We start from the raw sequence: 24,832 nt of genomic DNA on the forward strand, positions 1-24,832 counted from the left end.
TATATTTATTTTTTGTATTGTTGTTGTTGTTGTTGTTGAACAGCAACAGAAATCACAAAATTCAGGCAAAAACATTCAAAGCTGTAGAGACTCCCCATCCAGGTTTTACTCAACAGCATTAGTTCAACATATTTTCAAGGAGAGAAAGAGATTAAAAAATGCTCTACCAAATGGTTGAGCAGCAAATTAACGGACTAATAAATCCCAAACTGTTTTAAAGTTGCATATTTTCTCCAGTATTATTATATTATAAATACAAAATGAGGGTTAATTTTAGCATAAAATCATGCAAATGGAAAATGTTTGATTTTTTCTTCTGCTTTTTTTAAATTTAATTATCCACAAAAATTTCAGTATCAGTTGCGTCAAATAAATTTAGATATTCTACCCATCAACTAAATTAAGCATCTTTGTGCTTTTTTTGTACAATTTTGTCTGTTTTTGGATTTGCTAATAAGTGTATTGTTTCTTTAGGGGGTCACTAGTCTCTGGCACAACTTCTTTGGAGTTGGAAAAGTTTGGAAACCCCTGCTCCAAGTCATGGTTTCAGACCAAACCATCTGAGTTATGCACCATTTATCAAATTCAAGATCATGGAGTAGACTTTATTGAATGTGCTGATTTTCTATTTAAGATATTGACCAAAAATACTCTTTGTTGTTGTTTGATTGATTAATTATGAATTATGTAATGTGTAATTAACTGTGATTAATCACTTTAACCAGTAACAGTGTTTATCTTATAAACATGTGATCAGTTGTTTCATCTTTAACAGCCTCTTGTCAGTCAGCATTATATAGTTAAGATATCAGAACCAGGTCACATTTACATAACTTTCCCACAAGTGGGTCAATATACACAGAGAAAGACTGACACACACACTTAAACACGGAGACAGACACAGAGAGATAGAGACGCACACACACATCAGGCCTAAACACTCTATTCACAGTTATATCAGAGAAATTCACACCAATTAATCTGTTTCTCTGCAAGTCACTTCTCCACTGACCAACAGTCTGAAGCTGTTCTGCCAGGTGTGTGTTGTAGTGTTTGCTCTTGTGTGTGTGTGTGTGTGTGTGTGTGTGTGTTTAGCCTGGGGTGTTTGTGGTGAATAATAATTCGTACTCAGTCGCCTTGTCTGAGTTAAAGAGGCGGTGAGTCACTGCTGGCGTCAGACACAGGATCATCTCAGTAAATATGTAGGTCAGCAGTGGTCAACCTTTTCTCTTATGACACCACTCACACACACACACACACACACACACACATTTGGTAAGGTTTCGCTCTCTGAAGTGAGACGGTTGTGACCTAAATTCATCCTCAACCGAACTGCAACCTCCACATGAACTATTGCTCTAATTTGACACCCTGACCTTAAAATTTTTCAGTGGGGTTTCTGTCGCAATAAACCCACTACAGTCAAACCATCCTCTCAAAGCAGAAGAGAATTACCATAAAGACATAAAAACATGCAAAACTTCTTAAAATAATACTCCTGATACAACTTAAACACCCCTCCAGTTGTTGGTTTTCCTCTCCATCGGGAGTGAAAACGATCCCGCTCATACTTTTGTTCTCAGTCTTCAGCTGAACACACTCTTTAAAAGACGGAACCATAAAAACAGAAATGGATGTTCGCTGTAACCCGTGGTCACATTGTTCTGGGGAAATACAGTAAAATAACACCACACGTAATAAAACTGAAAGAGGTCAGCTGAAATTCCACAGACGGAAAGATGTTTGTGCCTAAAACAGAAAACCAGAAACTGAGTTGTGAATGTTTGTCGGCCCCAAACGATGATAAAGGGATGACTATGGTCAGCCTCGACTCTTCACTTAGAGTCAAAAATCCTCCCTACTCCTCAGAACAATGAAGTTGAACCAGAAACAAATGATCACAGAGTCTGTGGTAAACAGAATTAATTTGGTTTTCAGAGTGTGGCTAACATTAGCAGAGCTAGCACCTCCAGACTTCAGCCTTGTTGTCATGTGTTGTGCTTTTTTATTCTGTTTTCTTCAGGTTTGTAATCTAGCTTTTACCTCCCTTTTTAAGGTTTATCAAGTGTTTCCTATTTTTTTTGTAGTTTTTGCTCTCCGTGTGTTTAGTTAACGTTTAGCTTCTGCTCTCTAACCCTCACTTATTACTTTCACCTGTGTCTTGTTGTCGTTACCCTGTGTGTGTTTATGTGTTTATAGCCTCAGATGTTATGTTACCTCATGCTTCCTGTGATTTTTTCCACATGGCTTTATTTTTCTTCCTTGTCAGAAGATATTTTCCAAACCACCTACTGCACCAGCAGTGCCTCCTGATTTGGCTAAAATGTGTTATGTAGTAGGTGAAAAAGAGCAAAATCTGCAGTGTGCCGAAAATTCCCAGATGTCCAACTTATCCTGGAAGAATGAATCAGTATGCAACCAGCCAGTCTACCTCACAAACTGTTTCCCACAATGCACAATACTGTTGCTATTCGTCTTCAGTTTTAGGCGCATTACCACTACACCGGGGGTGGCCAACGTGTGGCTTGCGAGCTGAGTGTGGCTCTTTGCCTTTCGGTGTGTGGCTCTTTGATCCATTCATAAAAATATATATAAAGTTATGAGTAGTGGTGTGCTGATCAATCTGAACTATATATATATATATATATGGATGCCAACGTTGGGATTGATACTTAAGTTTCAGTTTCTCTTCTCTAGTACGAATTGAAACACATAAACACAATAAATCTCGCTTTAAAAATTGGAAATGCATTGTTTTTCATTTTATGTCATTTCATTTATGTGTGAGGGGAAGTGTGTTTGTAAGACCACGTGTGTGACGTGGCTCTCTGTAGTACCACGGTCATTTTTGTGGCTCTTGGTCTCTGACTGGTTGGCCACCCCTGCACTACAACAACACAAATCCACAACACTAATGTTAGACTACCTGTGAGACAGATGTAAAGTGATGCAAAAGACACACGGTTAAATCTTGTTCCTCGTCCCATAGGTAACCGTTTCCTTCTCCAAAATTCATTAACGTCTTAATTAATTATCTTTTTTTCAAATCATTCGTTGGTCATATGGAAGCCATTTTTCAGTCAGCTGTACTTCAGCTTTCTGGAATGGAAAACTGTATTTTTGGGGGGTTTCTGAAGTTTTTTTTGCACAATTGGTTCCTCCTCTTTGTTTGTTGCCTCAAATTGTTACACATACATGTTTACTTCCAGATGCCTGTGCTTGTGAAGTGGTTTTACGCCAGTTTACCTCAATTTTTTTGTCATCTGTGCTTATTTGCATCCAGGTGGTAAAGCATAATAACTTTGAGAAGTATTAACAACCTGTTGAGCAGTCCTCATATTCTGGTTCTGATGAGTGATGGTGCTAAAGCAACATTTAAAGGATTTGGTCGACAAAATGTACACATTCATAGTTCCTCTTTAAATGCAGGTCTATTTTGTGTTGTAGCTAGCTAGCTTACAGTGCATAAATCTGTGTTTATATGTTTGTTTGTCTGTATGTCCTCCAGTTGATTTAGCATTTTCTAGTTTACAAGCTAGCTCAGGGGCGGCCAACCTATTGGAGACCAAGGGCCACAAAATTATTGTGTTACTTCAAAGAGCAACATCATACACGTAGTCTTACAAACGCACTTCCTCTCGCACTTAACGAAAGGACAGAAAATGAAAATCAAAACAGTTACAACTTTCAAAGCGATATTTATTGTGTCTATCTATCTATCTATCTATCTATCTATCTATCTATCTATCTATCTATCTATCTATCTATCTATCTATCTATCTAGTATCTATCTATCTATCTATCTATCTATCTATCTATCTATCTATCTATCTATCTATCTATCTATCTATCTATCTATCTATCTATCTACCTATCTATCTATAAGCACGTGTGATAGAGAAGAGCACACATAGAGAAGAGAAACTGAAACTTAAGTATCAATCTCATCACCAAAGTATTGATCAAAACTGTTTTTTTTGTTTTGTTTTTTTTTGTTGTTGTTGTTTTTTTAAACCAAAGAACTGAAGTTGTCATTCATAATCATGTATCATCCTGCTTTAATCCTGCCTAAAAGGTGATTCTCTAAGATTTTCTAACGCTTGGTAAATCGGGGAAATTGCGCAAGAGCTTTTGTGTCTTATCAGAAATTAAAGTTGTGAAATCATTTCTCTTTTTCTCTTCAGGAACTATTATCTTTTGTCAGGTTGTCCTAAGTTTATCAGCCTGTTTGACAGATGCATCAAGTGTTCCTGAATCTACGTGAGAATTTAGACAAAATTGATACGGTTGTTATTTCACAAAATCACGACATCCTTTGTGAAATGATTTGATACATAGCAACAGAGGAACAGAAACAAACAAATGCACCGAGACGCATATAAACACAGATTTATGCAAAGATACCACACAGACTCTGGCTTTTCCCTGTAACAGTACCTGTACTTAACCAAACCGCAGCTGAGAAATATCACTGAAATCTGCGTTCCTCCCTCCCACACGCTCACAGAAACACCGAAACACAAACACAATGAATCACTCCTGCTTTCTATGATGAAACAAACGCCTCTCATTTGTTCCAGAAACCTAACAAGAGCAGCTGCACCTCCAAAAACCATCTGACTCTCCCCTCCTCCGACCACAGGGCCGACTTTACAGCTCTGTAACCCACTTGGAGTTTCTCTTTCCAACCTGCAGGTTCAAACTTTCACACCTCCTTCTTTTCTATTAAACAGAGGAGAGTGTGCTGGATCCTGATGAGTCTAATAAGGAAATACAGGGATTTACGCAGAATGTGAAGCAATACTTTTCTTCTAAATTACGACAGAAAATGAGGAAACAACCTGACAGCGTCAAGTGATTTGAGAATTAAAGAGAAAAAGAGGAGGAAAGACAGGCAACAGTATAGACAATGTTATCGGCCACATGATAAAGACTGAACATCCGGCCTCTCAGCAGCAAAGTTAGCACTAATGTGAGCTAACCACAGGTTTCTTCTATGAGTTATTCGTTGTTATCTGTTGATACAAACCAGCTTTTTCATTTCCTATCTGAAACATGAAGCGACAACATCAACAAACCGTAACAGACAAGTAAAAGTACCTAAAGTTTTACCACGGTTTCACTTTTTGTCTTGCTAACACGCTTTCGGTTTCTGTTTTTCTTACAATTATTGACAGTTTTTATGTGATTGTACAAAGTGCGATGAAATAAGACAGTTAATTAGAGTATCTTCCAAATAAAGCCAATATTTACCTACGCCAAGGAGGTTACGCTTTTGGGAGAGTTTGTTTGTCTGTGAACAACATAACTCAAAAAGTAACAAACGGATCTTGATGAAATTTTCAGGAAATATTCAAAACGGGATAAAGAAGAAGTGATTAAATTTTGGAGGTGATACGGATCACTGTCTGGATCCAGGACTTTTTTTAAAGGATTCTTTATCATTGTGAGATAGGGCTGTTTTCACCATATGTGTATATAACTCCACCATAAATGGTCGGATTGCTTTGCAAAACAATACAAGACGAGGTCACCATAATTTCTGACAGATGTAAAAGTATGATCCAGATCCTGGCAATATTCTGGATACTAAGATCCTGAATTTGAAATATGTACTGGGTCATCATAATTTTCAACACAGTCAGGTAAAAAATTATCGTACAAACCTGCAACCAACACCAAATTGTAGCAGACAGTCTGCTTAAAGGGAGTATAACATTAAAGTCGGACTAAAGTGTTGGTGACAATCACAATATGCTTGGTGGAGGTCTGCGCTCTCTGAGTGATTTCCTAGTTTGATAATGTCTCAGGAGCTCCCAAAGATGATAAAATGAGCTCAGACTAATGCCATAATAGATAATTATAACCTCTACAACAGTAACTATCTAGGTAACTAGTTATTGAGCCCAATTTTTAACTAATAATTGAACTTTTTCCTACTGTTTTTATTCATAAAGAATTTTATAACTTTAAAGACTTATCAATCAAAACAAAAACATAAGTATGCTTGATACTGGATGGGGCTGTACTGCTAGCACAGACGCTAACATTTAGCCTTGATGCAGTGAGTAGCATTGGAGAGCAAGATATTAAACCCAGTTATATCATAAAAACTGATGCATGACACCAGATTGAAGCTAGCCGGGACATTTAAGAGCTGTTTGAATAAAAGGAGTCAAATCTTGGACGTGTTACTCACCCACAGTCTGGGGCCGGACACCATCGACAGTCTGGATCCGAAGCGAGGCACCTCCGCAGCAGAAACTCCTCATACTTCTCCAGCAGAGCCGCGTCATCCAAGATGTCCGCCACCTGCTGAGGAGCCAGTCTCTCGGCGCACTCAGGGCAGCTGAGCTGGACCCGGCTCTCGGTGATCTCGATGCGGAGGTACTGTCGCAGGCAGCAGAGGCAGGAGCGGTGGCTGCAGCCCAGCAGCTCGGGGAGCTGGTCGGCGGGCTGACGCACCAGGCACAGGGGGCACTCCAGGAGGTTGTTGTCCCCAGAGGAGGGGGCTCCACCCAGGGACGGCTGGCTGGAGGAGAGTGGCTTCGAAGGGGTGCTGGAGGCGGCATCCTGGGGCGTCGTGGCGGCTGTGGTGGTGGTCGTTGTTGGCGTGGCAGAGGCTGCGGCGGGCGCTGAGCTCAAGGCAGACGGGAGGAGCTGTTGCATGTGGTGATGATGGGACAAAGGGGGCGCTGCTCCTCCTTTGGGGCCCCTGGTGCCCCGTGAGCCCCGTTTACTGTGGAACAGGCTGTGAAAGGAGATGCGGCCCTGGCGTTTGCCCGCCGCTCGGCACTTAGGGTTTGGGACGCCACTCACAGAGGAGTGAGGCGACTCTGAGTCCTTTTCTGATCCCATTTTTCCCAGAAGACACAAACTTACTGTCTTACTGTCCCCTGATACACGTTAATGTATCACCAAGGGACGCACAGCTACACAAACACACACTTTGCCGCACACAAAGGGAGGACTTGTCCTCTTGTGAAAGCCAAAGTGGAATGCAAATGCTTCTCAAGTTCCTGTTAGAGAAACTTGAGTGAGTCACCTCTTCTGCTTCCTTTTATGTGAAAACAAAAATGTTATCTTAAAAGACAGAGGGAGATAACAGAGGTGGAAAAAAAAACAGAGAATGACAGAAATGAAAGCGGTTGTGCAAGTTCAAAGGAAAGACAAAATTTCCCTTCAGAGTTTCTCAAAAAGTCAGCAGTCAAAAGGTTCACAGAGGGAGAAAAACTCTTTCATGTAGCAGGCAGATGTGGAGGTCAGACATTGCTGTTATAAAACCATTAATGTCAGTCCTCCTTAAAAAAACAGAGGGGCTAAAAAAAGGAGAGATCCACAGAGAAGATGAGATTAATCCTCCGTCTGGGCTGGATTCTCTTCAGCTGCATTCAGAGCGGCTCCTCTGCTCGTCTTCCTCTCCTTCTTGTTGAATGCCGGTCGCTCTGAACGCTCTTTTCTGTCAGGAAGAAGAGAGCAGGAAGTTAGCACAAAGAGCATGCTCAGTATGACACACACCTCTCCCCTCTTTCTCTCCCCGTCTCTTCTCTTCCTGAGTTTCAGCTCAATCATTAACTCTTGTGACCCCGCGCTGACGATCAATCTGTTGCTGATTAGACTTAAACACACGTAGACCCACACATGCAGGAGTGTGTGTGTGCGCGTGTGTGTGTGACCATAATTAGAGGTTAAAAACACAAACAACATAATTTAACCCATCGCATCATCAGCCGCTCTGACCAACGGTGGGTTCATGTTCTTTCTCCCTCTGTCTGCCTCTTTCTCTATCACGCTGAGCACCGCAAGCTCTTCCTCCACTTCACACTGCGCTGCTAGTGCCGTTGCCATGGCGACGCTCACTATGAGCGAGGCAAACAGCGACCCACTCTGTGACTCCAACACTTAAGCACACACACACATACACACAGTTAAGCATATGCAGGTAAATGATACACATGTAATTATACACTCCTATAGAGCAGCAACGGACACTTAAAGTATAAAAACACACACACACACTATACACACATTCAAAACAACACATGGAAAGATACACACTCTTCAGGTAGCTGTGTGTGCAAAAACACTAAAACACACACATTAGTTTTATCAGTCTATCAGAAAAGGAATGATTATGTTGCAAATTTACACGCACACACTCGTTTAGCATTAAGTGAACAGACAAGAATACACACTTTAATTTCCAAACACACTCTGACACACACATTATCGTTACAATCTTAAAGAAATTAGCACAATTTTAGCTCACACACATGAAAACTGAAGAATTAAAAAGAGCAAAAATACAAAAGTGACGCATTTAAAGGTCACACACACACACACACACACACACACACACACACACACACACACACACATGTCAGAACAAGCAGACAGATTTGCAAAGGGATAATTACACACGCTCAGTTACACTTACACACATGCACATTAACCTTCCACTTAGTGCATGAACACACACACACACACACACACACACACACACACACACGGATAATGGTTTTAAACGCACACACATGTTCAGGCACATACCGAACACACGCCCTATCACACACACTCTGTTCGAGTGATCCCATGTTTATTAATAACACAAACAGAACACACAAGAACCGCAAGTTTCATACACACACACGCTAAAAACCACAAGTACACAGCTGTACATTCACACACACACACACACACACACACACATGCATGTGGATTCATGTACAGACATGTTCAAACCTGCAAAAACCATCAGCTACATTCACACGTCACACACACACACACACAGGCTGAAAGTGATACTTACACACTCACACGTGTCTGAAAATTACATCCTGTGCTCCCGCTACGATTACAGGCTGTGTGAAGGAGCGTGTGTGAAGCTTCCCTGTGTTATTAAGTCAGACGTAATGTGTGGAGACGTATTCAGTGTTTTTGTACAGTAAATGGGCTGGAAGACACAACTGAGACCATGCAGATGAATAGTGAGCCTGATTACTGGGCTAAAAATAAACATTAAAAACTTTGATTTAATAGAAGTTTAAATCCTACTGAAACAAATTAAACTGTATGAAAAAGTCAAGAAAAATGAATTAATTCTGATTTTTTCTGTTTCTGTTCTCTGAAAATGTTCCTCAAATCTGAATACAGCTTCTAAATCTGAAAGGCCTGACACACACTCACACACACAAGCTAACACACACAAGGGGTGACGACTCAGCAAATGTCAGACTGTTCAGGAAACTGTGACCCTGTCTGTTTTTGTTAGGAGTCTTCAGATGATTGACAGGTGAGCTGACCAATCACTGAGGAGCAGACAGATCATGTTATCCTCAGTCACAAAGGAAGAAAACAGCAGCAGGACCCAATGCATCGGTTTTCAGTGCAACCTGCAGCTCTTTAACTCCTTGAAGCTTTAAAAATATTATTGAAATGACAATTTTTTTTTTCTTACAGAGGGTACTGATGATTTAGGACACTGACATTAAACAAAATCATATGTTAAGATTTTGGACTAAATATGCATCACATCTGGCAGTTAAGTCTATCCCCGCACTACTTCACCTCCCAGCCCACCAACTTTCCATGCACCTGTGGCTAACCTCAAGTTTTACAGCCCTGAAGGTCACGAAATCTGCAAAAACAAAAATTTGTAAGAAAATACAGATTCTAATCCTATGTAGATGGATTCATTAAACTGCCAATGTGCTAGCGTAATATAAATGCTTGATACATGACAAGACATTCGGGAACAACAAAAAATAATGGTTTTAGTGATATTATCAAAATGTTATCATATTTGAGTATTCTTTGAAATTTTATATATATATATATATATATATATATATATATATATATATATATATATATATATATATATATATATATATTCGCAAATTGTTTAATTTTAATTTTTTTATTTTTTTTTTGCAGATTGTTCAATCTTGTTTGCAATTTATCAAATTGATTTTATTTGTTGTTGTTTGCTAAATTTTTGAAATTCCTGTTTTTTTTTTTTTAATTCAAAGTTTAGATGATTAATCACTAGATTATAAGGATGATTGTTTGTAAAGAAATTCGCATTTTAATTTTGTACTCTTTATAGTCTCTATTGTGAAGATAAGAATATTTTCTGGCTCTTGAATGACTTTAAACTAAATAAAACAAAAAAACATATTTGTAAGAAAATACAGCTTTTAATTCTGTAGGGACAGATTCATTAAAACTGCCAACGTGTGGGCTAAATACAATGCTTGATACGTTGCAAGACATAAATTATAATTCTTTTATTTTTGCAATGTATCAAATTGATATTTTTTTTGTTCTTTGCAAATTTTTGAAGTTTCAGATTTTTTTTTATTTCAAGGTTTAGATAATCACTCACTAGATTATAAGTATGATGGTATGTAAAGGATTTCATCGGTTTACACTATCTATTGTGAAGCTTAGTAGATTGTGTGGCTCTTGAATAACTTAAATAACCTAAATCTTCATATTTTTTTGAATGGGTATGTGTGTGATTTGTAATCTCTTCAGGCAGCCTCAAGTGGACGCTCAGGGAACTGCAGTTTTTAGCACTTCTGTATAACGGCATTATACTGCCAAAAATTTAAGAGCCAATATGAGATCAGTACACACACAAACACCTGCGCAACCAGATCATTTTTGCTGGTGCCCAAAACAAACATTTGCTCTACCAAATCACTTTTACTGGAGTTTTCACAGCTCTCGTGGGCAGAATATCTTTGCCTACGAGAGCAATATTGTGGCCTAAGTGATAAAAATCCTGCCTTGGGCGTACTCAGAATCTAAGAGAGCACAACTACTATCTCATGAAACTTTTGCCTGCCAGCTCCTGAGTTGATTGTCTTGCTTGCGAGCAGACTTTCTTTTTGGCAGTAAGTGGGCGGACCCAGTTATCATCACATCTCTTAATATTATTGGTTTAAGTCCTCGTCTTCTTTGATTGGCTGTTGTCTGTGTCAGTGAAAGTTAACCTGTTACGCACTAAATATCATACGTTTTCAACTTTACAAGGTTAATGACCTTAGTGTTAACATACTTTTTGTGGTCAGCCGTTTTTGTCACTTGGGGACAAAGTTCACTTCAGTGCATCCAGAAGATAAAAGACATTCTTCAAACAAAGGGAGAAATTTGCCATGTTGTTTTTGTTTCTGCAGCCTCCAGAGAGACGTGGGATATTGATAACCTACATTTCAGCGTGGACAGAGGAAGAGGAAGTGAAAATTCTTGAGAAGAATCAATAAAAAGGAGGATTTCCACCGCTGGGCACAGGAAATGGTGAAGCCTGTATGCGCCTTTTCATCCATCCATCCAACGGTTGCCATAGCAGCCATCACTTTCCATCCTCTCAGGGTCAAAGCGGGTCTCCTCTGAAATGTGTGTAAGTGTATAAAAAGCCTACGGTTCCTAAATATACCCTCCTACAGGCTGAGTGTGTAATAACCCTCTCCTCTGCTGCACCCAGAGCATCACACACACACACACACACACACACACGCACACACACAGACTTTGCACAGTCACAGATGGCAGCTTCTGTGTGTGTTTTTGAAAGAGCCCTGAGCGGTCGATGCTTTTTAGAAATGAGAGGTTTGATTTTAACACTGTATTAACAAACTTGAACAGATCTGTGTGTGTGAGCCTGTGTGTGTGTGTGTGTGTGCGTGTGTGTTCTTTCATCTCTCTACAACACAGGCCTCCCATCGGGCCCAGTGATCAGCGCTCCATGTGCTGGAATCAAACTGGTCAGCCTTAAAAAGCACATTAATTCTGTGCTGTTGCCTCCTAACAACAAGTTACCTGAAGAACAAACACCTTTATCTCTAATAGCGACACACACACACACACACACACACACACACACACAAACACACAGAGCCACAACCCTCTGAAGACCTGCTTTTGTTTGTTTTTAGAAAACACGGAGGCGAGGATCTCCAGCGCTGATAAAAAGATTTCCTGCTTTCCAAGGAGGTTTCATCAAACGACGGATCAGAGGAGAGGAGTCTTTCTCGTCTGTCAGATCTCTTTACACTTCTTTCTCTGTTTTCTAATTGAAGACTCACTTCTGATTAGCTGGTACAGTTTGAATACTTTAAGGAGAATCTCAAGGGGGGATTCACGGAGGATTGGGCAGCTTTTGCAGCCTGAAAACTGAAGACATGAGACAAAAAGAAACCATGTAAACTGTCAGTAGTGTTTGGGTGCTTTGGTGCTTTTGGCTTGTTGTGGATGATAGCTTCAAAACACCAGCAACAAAATCCATGTTTAGTGAAAACCAAACATTATTTATCTTTTCCGAGTCTCTATTGATGTCACTCTGTTTAAAATCTGTGTGACCAAAAGATAATTCAGCTGGGACCAGGATGGCTCTGACCTGGGAGCTCCTCAATATTCTATGGGCCTACATTCAAGTAGGACTGTCCCAACACAGATCTTTTGACTTCCGATCTTTTTATTCATGATGTGTTTTGCCGATACCTTTCTCCTTTCTCTTCTCTTGTATTAAAGTGAGCCCTGTTGGCATCTCCTCGAGGAACACTCACTTTAAAAATGTTGCAAGACGCTGTTTTACTATCACTCCTTTCCAAAGAGCAGTGGTCCTACACAGCGCACGTTTGCAACATGGTTTGATTTACAGCAGTCGTAAAGCGTGACGGTGCTGAAAACACGTGAAACTTGATCGGTAGCATAACGAGATTCGCTGCTATCCGTTCCTCCAAAAATAGCCATATCTGGTATCGATACCAATCAGTGGATTGGATTGAGGCATCCCTACGTAGAATGCCAAAGCCATGAGTCAGGAAAGGAGAGCACACCTCCATGCTACAAATCACATAAAGGAAGGGAGAGCAGCAGCAAAGACCCCAAAGGATAAAGAGCAGAGTGAGTATCTGTGGCAATTAGGGATGGGTACCTTTCAGATTTTAAACAATACAATACTGATGCCAATTGGTAGCGGTACTCAACGGTAGCAATTTTCAGTACTTTTTTGTGTTTATGTGGGAAAAAATATCAATTTGTGTAATAATAAAATATATATTTCTTTTACTTTCACATATTTAATCTTCAATATATATAACATTGCAATGCTGTGTTCATGTCCAGTATGGAAAATCGCCTACTCTTCCACTCCCTCACAATCAAGAGGATGCATTTAGGTACCCAAACATGGTAGCTTTTGATTTTAGGTGAATTGGTACCTGGTACTTTTGACAGAATCAAAAGTACCTATAAAAGTATCTAATTCCTTTGTGACAAGACATATGACACTGATAAAATCAGACACAGCATACAAAGAGGAGCTTGGTGAGGAGGAGGTGGGTCCAAAGTTGTAACTTTAGGAACATAAAAAGTTAGTAAAATTGGCAATGATACAGAAACCTAGTTTATAAATTTATGTTTTTTTGATAGGTACAGATATTTGCCAAGTATTTTTCATGGACTTATCACCTCCTGAGCACCATCAACAAAGGAACATGTGTTTCATAAACACAAAGAAAACTACTAACAGTTTGTTGCAACCAAGCAACAACTTCTAGCTGTGAGAAATGAAGCCCATGAAGTGCTAAAAACTGCAGTTCCTTCAGTGTCCACTTGAAGCTGGCAACAGAAACACCAGAAGCCACATACACACCAAGCCAAAATGACAGTTTTACAGTATCAATAAACATATTTATGACAGACTCTAAAGAACAACGAGGTTTTGGGTTTTTTATTTTATGACTCATTTTTGTCTTAGTTATCAAACTGATGAGTTTTGCCCTGATAAGGGCCTGGCTAACAGGCGGGAACCCTGTAGCTGTATGCTAAGAGGCTAAAGTCCCATCTCTTTTACCTCATTACAACTCAAACAAAGCTAGATTGAGTTCTGCATTTCCAACATGGCCCCCATCAAAGATAGGCTTCAAAGCTCTATATCAGAAACAAATGGGTGACATCACAGAGACCATGCCCTCATATTATACAGTCTATGGTTGAAACTCAGTGCAGATAGTTCACTGCCAACACAAGTCCTGCATCTTCAAAGGTAAATAACCATCATAGCTTACATTTTAAGTAGCTTAGCCAATCAGATTTCAAGGGCCACCCCTGATTTTTATTTGACTTTTATCATTTTAAATTCACATTGATAAATTTTAATCTTGTATATTTATCTTAGTTAACTCAAGTCATTCTTCCCATGTGTGTTTAATTCTTAATTTCCAACCAATTTGTTTATGAAACTGCTCCCCAGCTTTAACAGAAGCCTCAAGGAAAATCACTAACTGGCAAATGAGCGTGTAAATAAAGTGGAAGAGAATCAGTCGAATAAACAGTTTCAAATGTCGTCAGCAACCGCGGCAGAGGTTATATCAGCACCACCGTTAGGTAACAGGAGATTTGACTTGTTCTATAAAGACTTTCACATGTTCCCAAAATGTGAACCAATGGTTAAATAATCATGCTTATGCTCTCAGTGTGCGTGCGTGTGTGTGTGTGCGTGTGTGTGTTGTCATTTGGCAGATCGGCTCGAACAGCCTGAGAACTTCACAATCTGGACTCGATTTGTTATCAACATGCTCACACACACTTTGTTCCACACTCGTCCTCCTACTCCACTGCTGCTCAATTCAGCTATCTCACACACACACTGATACTCACACACTGATACACACACACTGCACTAATAAAACCTTCCTTTCTTCTCCTATTTTCACTTGTTGTTTCAGTCACTCTCACTGTTTTGATTCTGTGTTCTCTCCTTCTCAGGCTGCCCTTGTGCTCCACGTCGTCTTTTCTTTTCGCTCTCACTCGTTTTTTGTATCAAAGCTTCAGAAAACACAAAGCAGAGGAAGAAAGAATCAAATCCTTTATTCCAACAAGAGTAGTTTGACACGGTGCAGAAATTCTGTGTTTACACGCCCTCAGTCAACACTTCAAAGATTAACTAACAAATTAAAATACTCCGTTAATGTCAAATTTTGTTTATGTGCAGAGAATAGAAAGTTTTTTAAGTAGTATGTTTTGACTGACCTGGTGTTTGTGATGCCTGCGTGTTGTGTGTGTGTTCAGTCGTGTATCCGTAAATATTATGCAACAACTAACCATCATCACGATTGGTAAACAGAGGTCTTCATACAACACAACTAGTGTTATCTGTGTGCTTCACATGATGCAGGATTATCTTGTCTCATATCGTTGTTTATCAAACTCTTTCTCAGAACAAACACACCAGCTGTGTGTTCTCGGAAACACACTCAGAGTGTGATATTTCCACAAATGGAGCGTAGCTTGATTTCATTTGACACCTTTGACAAACTTCAAGATGAGATGATGAAAAATAAATTCTTTGGTATCACCTGAGTGAAAAGACACTCACACACTCACACACACACTTTGGAGTTTCCAGTTGCATGCTCCAGGTGTGCTGCAGTGAGCTGCTGTTACACAACCACATGATTCACTGCTCGCATGTCTGCACAGGATTCACTGTGAAACACACGTCATGGATCAGTCAAAGGTTCAGACATGTTTCAGTGTGAGTTGAGTTATGATGATGATGATGATGATAATGATGACTTTTCATTGACAGCGCTGCCACGCTTCTGCCAGGCCCTTTGTTTCTCTCTCTGCAGCTCCTTGTGGTGAAATTTGGCTGCTGCTCTTACCTGCCATGTTCACGCTGACATGTTTTCCTGCTTCGATGATTCATGTGCATTGATCTAATTGATTCTTTTGGATCCGAAAACTTCCTCTCACCCTCTCTGTCTTTCACTTTCAACACAGAAAGCTGGCTCCTAACCCTTACTCTGGTTCTGCTCAAGGTATCTGCCTGTTAAAACTTAAGGTTTTCCCTGTGGATCAGTGTGAAGATACTAGAGAGGGACCTGTCCATTTTTGAAGTGTTGTAGGTGTCCCAGGTGGACCAGATCCTTTTCCCGCATACCACCCCCACCCTGCTCTGTCCACCGTCCTTTCCTTTCAAAATAAAGGCCTTCAAGTCCAAAAATGCCAAAAAAGAAAATAATTGACATTGACATTATGTACGCGTTTTGCTTAATGTTCACTTTATTTTGGATGATTTTACAAGATTTCCTGATTTATTTTGATTTTGATTTGATTATATTTGATCTTATTTATTTCATTCAGACAAAAAACACACACAAACAAAAAAATGAATATGAATAAAAAGGAGCAGATGGAAGAAAAGTTTTTTTTTTCTGCCCTTCCCCTCACAAAATATTTACAAATCCATTGTGGAATCCATAAAAGATCTTTATTTAGACTTCCCTAATGTTCAAAAAACAAAAAGTGATTTTTATTTCATCCCCATATTTACTTGATATATTATATATGATAATATTTTCAAAGATATTTTTTGATTTGGCCTGTTTGGTGTCCTTTTCCAGATTATTCCATAAATTTATCCCTCTTACTGTGATAAACTGTTCCTTTAACTTGGTTGTAAATCTTGTTTTTTTTTCGAGATCATTTCAAATCCTTTAAAGTTATAACAGCTTTCTCTTTTAACAAAATTCTGAATGTTGCTTTGTACAGTATTTCTAATATAATGTAATTTATAATCTTATGAATTTTTAATAACTGCAATTTGTTAAACAATGGGTTTGAAGGATCTCTACATTGACTTCTAAAAATAGTTCTTGTTTCTTTCTTTCTGTGCTGCTGCCTGTCTTGGCAAGGGCACTATTGAAAAAGAAATCTGTCATTTCATCAAGTTATTTTTCTGGTTGAATAAAGGTTAAAAAGTGTCAATGACTTGTTTACACTAAACGAATAAGAAATGAACAGTACTTATAAACATTCAGTGTTGTCTATTGAGTCCATGGACTGTAGAAAAAATGGAGGTCATCATGCTTGGCTAGAAGTGAGGTCACCACAAAAATTGCTCCCCCTGGTGGCTGGCTGCAGTATAGGTTAAAAAAAACCATCGCCCTAATCATTCCAGCTGAGCTGTGGTCAAACTTTAAAAATTAATACACCTCGTAGAAATGTTTCTCACATCTGACTGTTGTGGTGTTATAAGGATATTAATGGGCTGCCTTGTATTCAAATCCTCTTTTTTCTGAAAAGTTTTGTTTTCATTAGTTATTCAAGGTTAAAAACAAGGTTTTACATCACGTTGAACGATGATTGACAGCTGCTGTTCTTGCACATTTTTGGGGGGATTGTAAAATATGTCAGGAGGGAGAGTCAAGACAAGATTAGACTCTAATGTTCAGACTCTGGCTGCACAACTTCTACCAATGGCGGCGCCTGTGACAGGGGAAATTTGGCTTTAAAACCGTACAGTGGTAAATGGCGGAGCCACGCTGTCCACTCTATACAGTCTATGATTGAGTGATATCATACCAAACATCTCTGCTTTGTGTTGAACTCAAAGATTTTAATTAGAAGTTTTGAGGTTAGCTACTTCACCTAGCAGCCAAATGCTATGCTATGCTATGCTATGCTATGAGCTAGGTTTCACATTAGTATAACAAGTGAATTATACATTTTACTGTTTAAAGAAAGCAGCTGGAGTCACTGCATGCACAGGACAGAGTCAGAGAAGAGATTAGATGTACATCTTTGTCTGCAGGGGGCACTAAAATCAACCAATCAACAGAAACCAAAGTTGCTCAGAGCAGCTTTAATGTGAAAGTACACACACAGTTTTATGGAAAACTGTTGAGAAAATTATCTAACTGGAAGATTTAGCTTGTTATGACTGGACAAACTTGGATTTTAATTTTGTATCATTTTGTCATGATGCATTTTTTGGTTATTTCAACTTATGCATGATTCCAATCAGTATTTTGATGCTGTAACTCATAGATGTGGAGCTGACATGAACCTTTTTTTCTATTTCAATCAGTGCCACACTGGAGCCATGAGTCTCATCATGAAAATGAAACATGTTCCTTTCTCCCTGCATTTCTGCTCAACACATCATCATCATCATCATCAAACATCCTGAAGTGTGTGTGTTTCCTCAGAACTCCGTGCTGCTTTCTTTTCTCATTCCCAGGAAAACTGAAAGTCCGCTCTGACGCTGAACTTCACACGCTCTCCCTCCTACACCCGCATTTGACACTGGGCAGCAAATCTAAAACCAGCGTCAACATAAAAAAAATCTAAGTTGTGTTCACACGCAGCGATGCATAAGCGTGGAGCTCCTCCCTTGCATACTGTAAGCAAACACAGGCTTAGCTCTAATAGCTTGTGACCATGATCTGAGAGCAGATCCAACATTATGCAACTCAAGACAACAAACAAAACATGCTTTAAAAAAAAACAGCCTGTGTTTGTTACAGATTGTTTCTAACTCTTACATAACTCTAATAAAAGCTTGTACATTTTGAAAAAAAGTAGTATTTCATGTTTAATTAGTCACAAAGATGTTCTTACAAGTAAATTTGCTTTCGCACTCAGTGTTCAACAGCATTTTATCACTCTGGATGAGAGCATCAGCTAAAAGCCTGGAGCCTGAATTGACTGATGACGTTGTTTTTAACATGAACAGACAGATCCACAGAAAAGGCTAAAAGAGAGTGCCAGCGTGACGCAGGGACAGAGCTGTTTCCTGAAAACGATTTTTGTAATTTGTGAAAGTTGAAGCGGTTAAACGGAGTTGGACTGGACCTAAAGTGGGAGCCACATTAGAGGCCAGTGTAGCTAATAAAAGCTAGTGAGCAGAGTTATCATATGGTCTCAGCTGCACTTAACCCAACAACAGTTAAGCAGACATTCTTCAGTTGTTAGGCAGCGTCCAGGCTTTGGCTAGTTTTATGGGCCTCATAGATCAGCAGCACAGACCGCACATCCTGGATATTAGAGCCTAAGTGTTCCTTTTAAAGAAGCAAGGTCAAGCAAAACTTCTTCACTTTAGAGCATCTCTGCACCTCAGTGAGAACATTTAGTCCACACACACAGGGAAAAAGAGGTTCAGGAACACACACACAGATGTCAAGGCGACTTCCACAGAGCAGGAGGAGCGGCTGACTCACACAGATTAGATATGACGACTGATTAACGAGGTTATAATGACACATTGGAGCAGAAAGACGGACTGCCAACCCCAGAGTCGATTCACTGAGCGGTTTGTGACCTCACCGCGGCTTCCTCCCACACAGCTGCTTTCACCGCACGGCAACAAAAAAGTCAAGGTTAGCTTTATCAAATTTGTGATTCAGAGACCCTGACCTCTAGAAGAGCACGGTTAAATACAGAAGCATTCACACTGACAGCTGAGCCCTGCTCAGTCCAACTGGGATCCTCTGACCTGGTGATACGTAAGCAGATATAACGGGAACTGAAAAGTCCTTGGATCTGATTTTCCTTTGGTGTACTCTAAAGATCAACTCGCCAGCTTTTTTCTTGAGTTTCTAAAGTCCTTCTAATCAAAGCTGGACAAGATTTGAGAGTTCACAAATTCAATCATTAACGCCACTCTAAGTCAAATGCTGAGATTGTGGTAAGGTGGGACTTGAGCCAAACAGGCAAAGCCCCGTTCTCACCAAGCGTGAGTCCAGTTCGTCATAGTACGACAACATTTTGGTGCGTTTCCTGATTAAAACCAAGATAATTCCCCAAATTACCAACCTATAATGTCCTACTTTTTAGTTCCCTCCTGTTGGGGTACCAGACATACTGATCAGACCCCAGAAGGTGGAGCTACAACACTGCAGTCTGTTGATTGGCTGAAAGAATCGTCACTTGCTGTGTGACAGTGGTAATAAAGAACAACACATAACCGAAGCTAACTTTCTCGCTGACTGTCTTCTTTGGAAAATGGGGTCACCAAACAGCGTCGTTGGATTTATTAGTGGGGTACACTGTCATGCTGCTATGCTGTCAGGCTATAATGTAGTTGACGCGGCATCTGCCTCACAAGCTGCCTACCAAGAAGAGATCAGTTGGTTGTAGAAACACAAACAGGATCAGGCTTTGCCAAACTATCCTGATCCATACCATTTCTACCACTTGGTAGAAACAGGGCCTTAGAGAAAGGGTCAGGAGTTTGGAGTAGAGCCACTGTTCCTTCACATTAAAAGGAGTCAACTGAAAGCATTTGTGTTTACAATCTCTCTCCAGATTGTCCTCAGCGTACATCAGTCTGCTGGCTCGAAGGTGTGTCCCCCTCTTTTCTGTAGAAGTGGAGTTTTTCTTGGCCTGCATCCTCCACACAGTCCATTTCTGTGACATCAGGGCTCCAGTGGCTGGCTCGGAATGGCATGCATTTTGTGGCGTTTCCACTGACTAATCCCAGGGCAGATCCCCAAATAACGGAGACGAGCCGTCCCACTTTTTTGGGACCCTTTTGTATGGGTGTCAGACTGAACCGATCCGCTCTGGGAAGGTGGAGCTACAACACTGCAGACCGCTGATTGGTCGAAAGAATCGTCACTTACCCCGACAGCGGCTGCATTTCTCCTGGCGACACACAGACGTCTCTGAAACAAAGCTTGATTGTTCCTTGTATCAAAGAGCTACATGACAATCACAGAGAGGACGAAATGCTGCATGTCTTCCATCTATGCTCTTTGTTTACTGTGTCACCTTTTTCTTCTTTGTTGGATTTATTAGCGGGGTTAACTGTGTCGCGGTGCTACGGTGTCATGCTATTGTTTAACGGCTGTGGCTTTTGGCATCCAGCATACACGCCGCCTACCACGAGCAGGCACAGTTTGCTGTGGAAACACAAACGGGATCAGGCTTAACTGCACCAAACTGTGCCAAATAGTACTGAACCGAACCGGACTGCTTGGTGGAAACGCTGCTTTCAGTTCCTGACTCAGCTAAGTCATGAAATCATGTGGTTTGATCGTTGGTCTCTGCTCTTTAGAAATTCATCTCTCGCTGACTGATTTCTTTCCAGAGTCCAGTTTGAAATCTTTGTCTTCCTACCACTGCCAGACTTGTTCTGGACTGTGAGGCTCTTTTTCCTCTCACTTTACTTCTTGACTCTCAAAAAACGCGGCAATAACTCTGTGTAATCTAGGGATCGGCAATGATTTTCAAATAATCAAACAGTCATTAACTTCAAAAAAATCAAACAGTTCATGCGACAATTGTTTGTCCCGTCTGTGGCAGATCACAGTTTTATGCCAGATGCCAGAGCTGTTATGCGTCAATTCCACAAAAACAAGTCAAGTGGGACAGGAAGTTGTGGAAACCATTTACAAAACAAAACAAACTGTATCCAAACAAGATCGCATTTAACTTGACCACAGCAACAAATTGACGTAATGAACGGAGCCAGAACAGAAGACAAAAGGTGGGAGGATCTACAGCCAAACAAAAAACGAACAGATGCTCATTTATGGATTGGAAAGTGTGGGGAGTCCTCAGAGAAATCGAACGAAAATGAAGTGCAATGCAAACTCTGCAAGGTTAGTCTAACATATCACGAACTAAACTCATTTCTTATGTTATTTTGTCTGATGCTTTCTGCTTCAGTGACCGCTCTAAGCCTGAGCTGAGGTTTTTCTCCTGTGTGTAAAATGTAGGAAAATCCTCAGTTTGGACTATGAACATTACAAAGTTAAAGCACAGGATTAAAGACAGCAGTGGTTTGTGCTTTGGCTCAATAATAAGGTCAGTTCTTAAGAGGGATGATGATTTTGACCTTGGTAGTTTTTGTTTTTTTGTGAAACTGTTTTGTTTCTGTGTGTAAAGTTAAACAAGATAAGTATCTAAAATAGAAGCAAGACCCTGAGAAAAGCTGTGTTAAAAAATTAAATTTGTTCCACGGCACTTGGGAAATTTTTTAATTTGAAATCCAGAGTACTGGATAAAGACCGAACCAGATCTAAGTAACGTTTGGAAGATATCTCAGTGGTGCATCAATGTTTATTGACGGCTAACATTCATGATAACTCTTCCACTAAATAAATTTGATGAAACTGAAGAAACAGCATGAAAGTAGTGGGCCATTTATCTTTTCGGTAAATGTTTTACATGTCCACAAAAGCACTTTCCACAGAAACAGCAGGGCCACCCACCCACCCACAGAACAAAGCTGCTCATAACGTGTTATTTTGTAAGCAGAGTGATTGGTTTTTTGGCGTGATCGTGTGGGGGCGAGTTGATGGAGCTCCATCAGCAGCAGTGAGGGAAGCATTTCCTCCGTCAGTGGAAAAAACCAACCTGACAACCAGACATGAAGGCCGGCTCTTCCCTGGAATTCAGCTCACACAGTCTGAACACTGTTCGTGTGTGTGTGAGTGAGAGTGTGTGTATAAGAGCACAACCCTCTCCCCGAGAAAACAAGCCAAACATCTGGCAAAATGAGCCTCACCCGAACATGTGTGCTTCTCTAAAACAAGCGAACATTGAAGCTGATTTGAATACAAAATATTATGTCGGTGTGTTTGTGGGGCAGAGCGGTTGTTTCCCGGTGCACTCACACACACACCCTTTTCTGTGGAAACTGACTCCATAGTTGGCCACTTTCCATAAACCTACTCCAGTGATGCTGCATCCTCTGTGAGAGGAGGCCGTATCTAACTAAAACCTGTTATTAAAATCAGTCAGGACTTTTTGGAAAAGCAGATGAGCTATTTTACAGTAATTTATGAAAATGAGCCAATTTGCAAAAGACTGAAGAGGCTGTTACTGAATGCTGATGTCTCATTAAAGTTTTTAACGATGGATCTGCCTGGGACTTTTTGAACTCCCTCAACTTGTCAGTTCTTCAGGATCACTGCTGCTGTGGCCTCGTCACACTTCAACTGCTACCACTAAAAATGTTGGTGTCACCATTGTGATCACTGTTATGTGCTAATGTCCACAGAAAAATCATGGTTAGTGTGAATGCCAATGTTAGACCTATTGTTTTAAAACTGTTAGTACTTGTTAATTATTCATTCAGATCAGACTATCATCCTAACTTTGCTGCTCCTGCGAGTAAAACACATCAGAACATTTTTAAGTATGAACTACCCATGATAAAATCCAAACCATAAAGAGTCTGACAACAGCATTGTAAAATATTATTACTACACGCATCTGATCTCTAGAATGGAACCACTTTGATAGTATCAGAATAACGAGTAACAGGTAATATTTTGTCTTAACTGATGCACTATTCATTTCAGCTCAGTGTTTTCATATGTACCATATTTTTACCATTTAATTTTTTGTTGTTCCATTAACACCTTTGATTTTATTGTTTTATTTCCATATTTTATTCAATTTCACCTTTACTATTTTTTTAAAATATATTTCATAAAATTATATCAATATATAAATAAATAAATAAACAAATAAATAAATAAATATATATATATATATATATATATATATATATATATATATATATATATATATATATATATATATATATATTTAAACACAATTTTTTTGTAATATTTTTTTTTTCTTCCAGATGGCTCAGTCTGTATATTCACCAGTCACACTGTCACTCCTGTTAATGCTGTCACCCTCTACCTTCAAAATGTGCAATTGCTTGCTTTTATTACTGGTTATCTTTTTTTGGGGGGGGGGGGTTTCCTTAACGCCCTAATTATATAATTTAATTAAACCACAAATTGACGTGTTATAAAAATTAATGCAAGATGTACTCAATGGCTGCCAAGCATTTTCAGAGCATCTTGAACAATTTTCCAAGACCAAAATAGTATTTTTTTCTGACTATGTAAACATCAAAACTACCATAGAAGAGTGGACTGTCTTCTTACATGTTTTTGTCCTGTTTTTCATTAAAAAACTGTCAAAACGTTCTTTTATAGATTGTGTTCAGTAAACGGTCGCAATCAAATTGACGTCTATAGACGTCAATGGCAGCGAACACATTTTAATATTAGCCAGTTGAAAAAATGTGGATTTATCAAATCCTCTCTTCGTGTAACCATTTGATTAGTCATTCATTACAATTATGTAATGTCCTAGAATTCAGATTTTTTATTAGGGGACCTTAAGCAGATATGAGATTAAAATGTGATAAATTAGATTTGATTCTGATTCTTGCAAGAACTGAATATTATTTCTCTGGATTTGTTGTGTTTTGGCGCAGATGATCTAGTTGATACCAACACTAATACTGATACTAACATGGAATCAATACCAAGGCTTGGTTATTGATAAACTCACTGGTTTTCCCAAAAGTCAAGGCAGTTGACAGGTTTTTACAGGCTCAACACTACTTCTTCTTACTTCACAGAAACTTCACGAGATCAAACTGTTAGAGCTGAAAGACTATTGTTTATCTCTTCCTCATGGGGCCTGTTTTAAAGGTATCACACATTTTGCTGTTCCTGTCACTTCAAAGTACTTCCACACATGTTGAAGTTTGTTGTTGGCAGGAATCACCTGTCAGTGTGAACACAGTAACAGAAATTTTCACATAATCATTTTTAAAGCGTTAATTTACCAATACTAATATCACGCCAGTATTACAGTGCCTCGAGCCATACCACCCTGAACAAGCCTGATCTCGCCCCAAGCGAAGCAGGGTCGGGCCTGGTTAGTGCGTGGTTGGACGCCTGCCTGAAAACACCAGGTGCTGAAAGCTTGTGGTGTGGCAAATTTATATAATTCTTCATAAAACGTGAAGCAAAAGCCCTGTTGAGTTTTAAGTCTACACAGAGGATGTTATTAGTGGAAACAAAGTCATAATTTGTCCTGTCGGCCAAAGAAAACAGAAGATTCAAAGCTGATATGCTCAAGGTGTTTTTATATTAACGGTGGATTTCAAGGTGGTGTTGGTGGCAACAGATTCTAATCACTTCACTAATCATCTTTTCTTCCTTTTATTTTTTGGTTTTGGGCCTGAAAAACAATCCTCTTAAATTTCACCTTC

At 39.6% G+C, this 24,832-nt stretch overlaps 1 protein-coding gene across 1 annotated transcript in view; it reads right to left on the reverse strand.

Moving 5' to 3' along the window:
• Positions 1-24,832, reverse strand: part of rnf19b (ring finger protein 19B) — a 56,318-nt gene that overhangs the window by 25,586 nt on the left and 5,900 nt on the right. The window contains exon 2 of the mRNA XM_074687090.1: positions 6,200-7,459. Within this exon, the coding sequence (XP_074543191.1) occupies positions 6,200-6,858 (659 nt within the window). The 5' untranslated portion in view covers positions 6,859-7,459. The remainder of the gene's footprint in view (positions 1-6,199; positions 7,460-24,832) is intronic.

Source organism: Halichoeres trimaculatus, unplaced genomic scaffold, assembly GCF_033239565.1.
Source record: "Halichoeres trimaculatus isolate MK-OKI-2021-1 unplaced genomic scaffold, fHalTri1.1 fHalTri1_scaffold_14, whole genome shotgun sequence".
In the NCBI taxonomy this organism is placed as follows: Eukaryota; Metazoa; Chordata; class Actinopteri; order Labriformes; family Labridae; genus Halichoeres; species Halichoeres trimaculatus.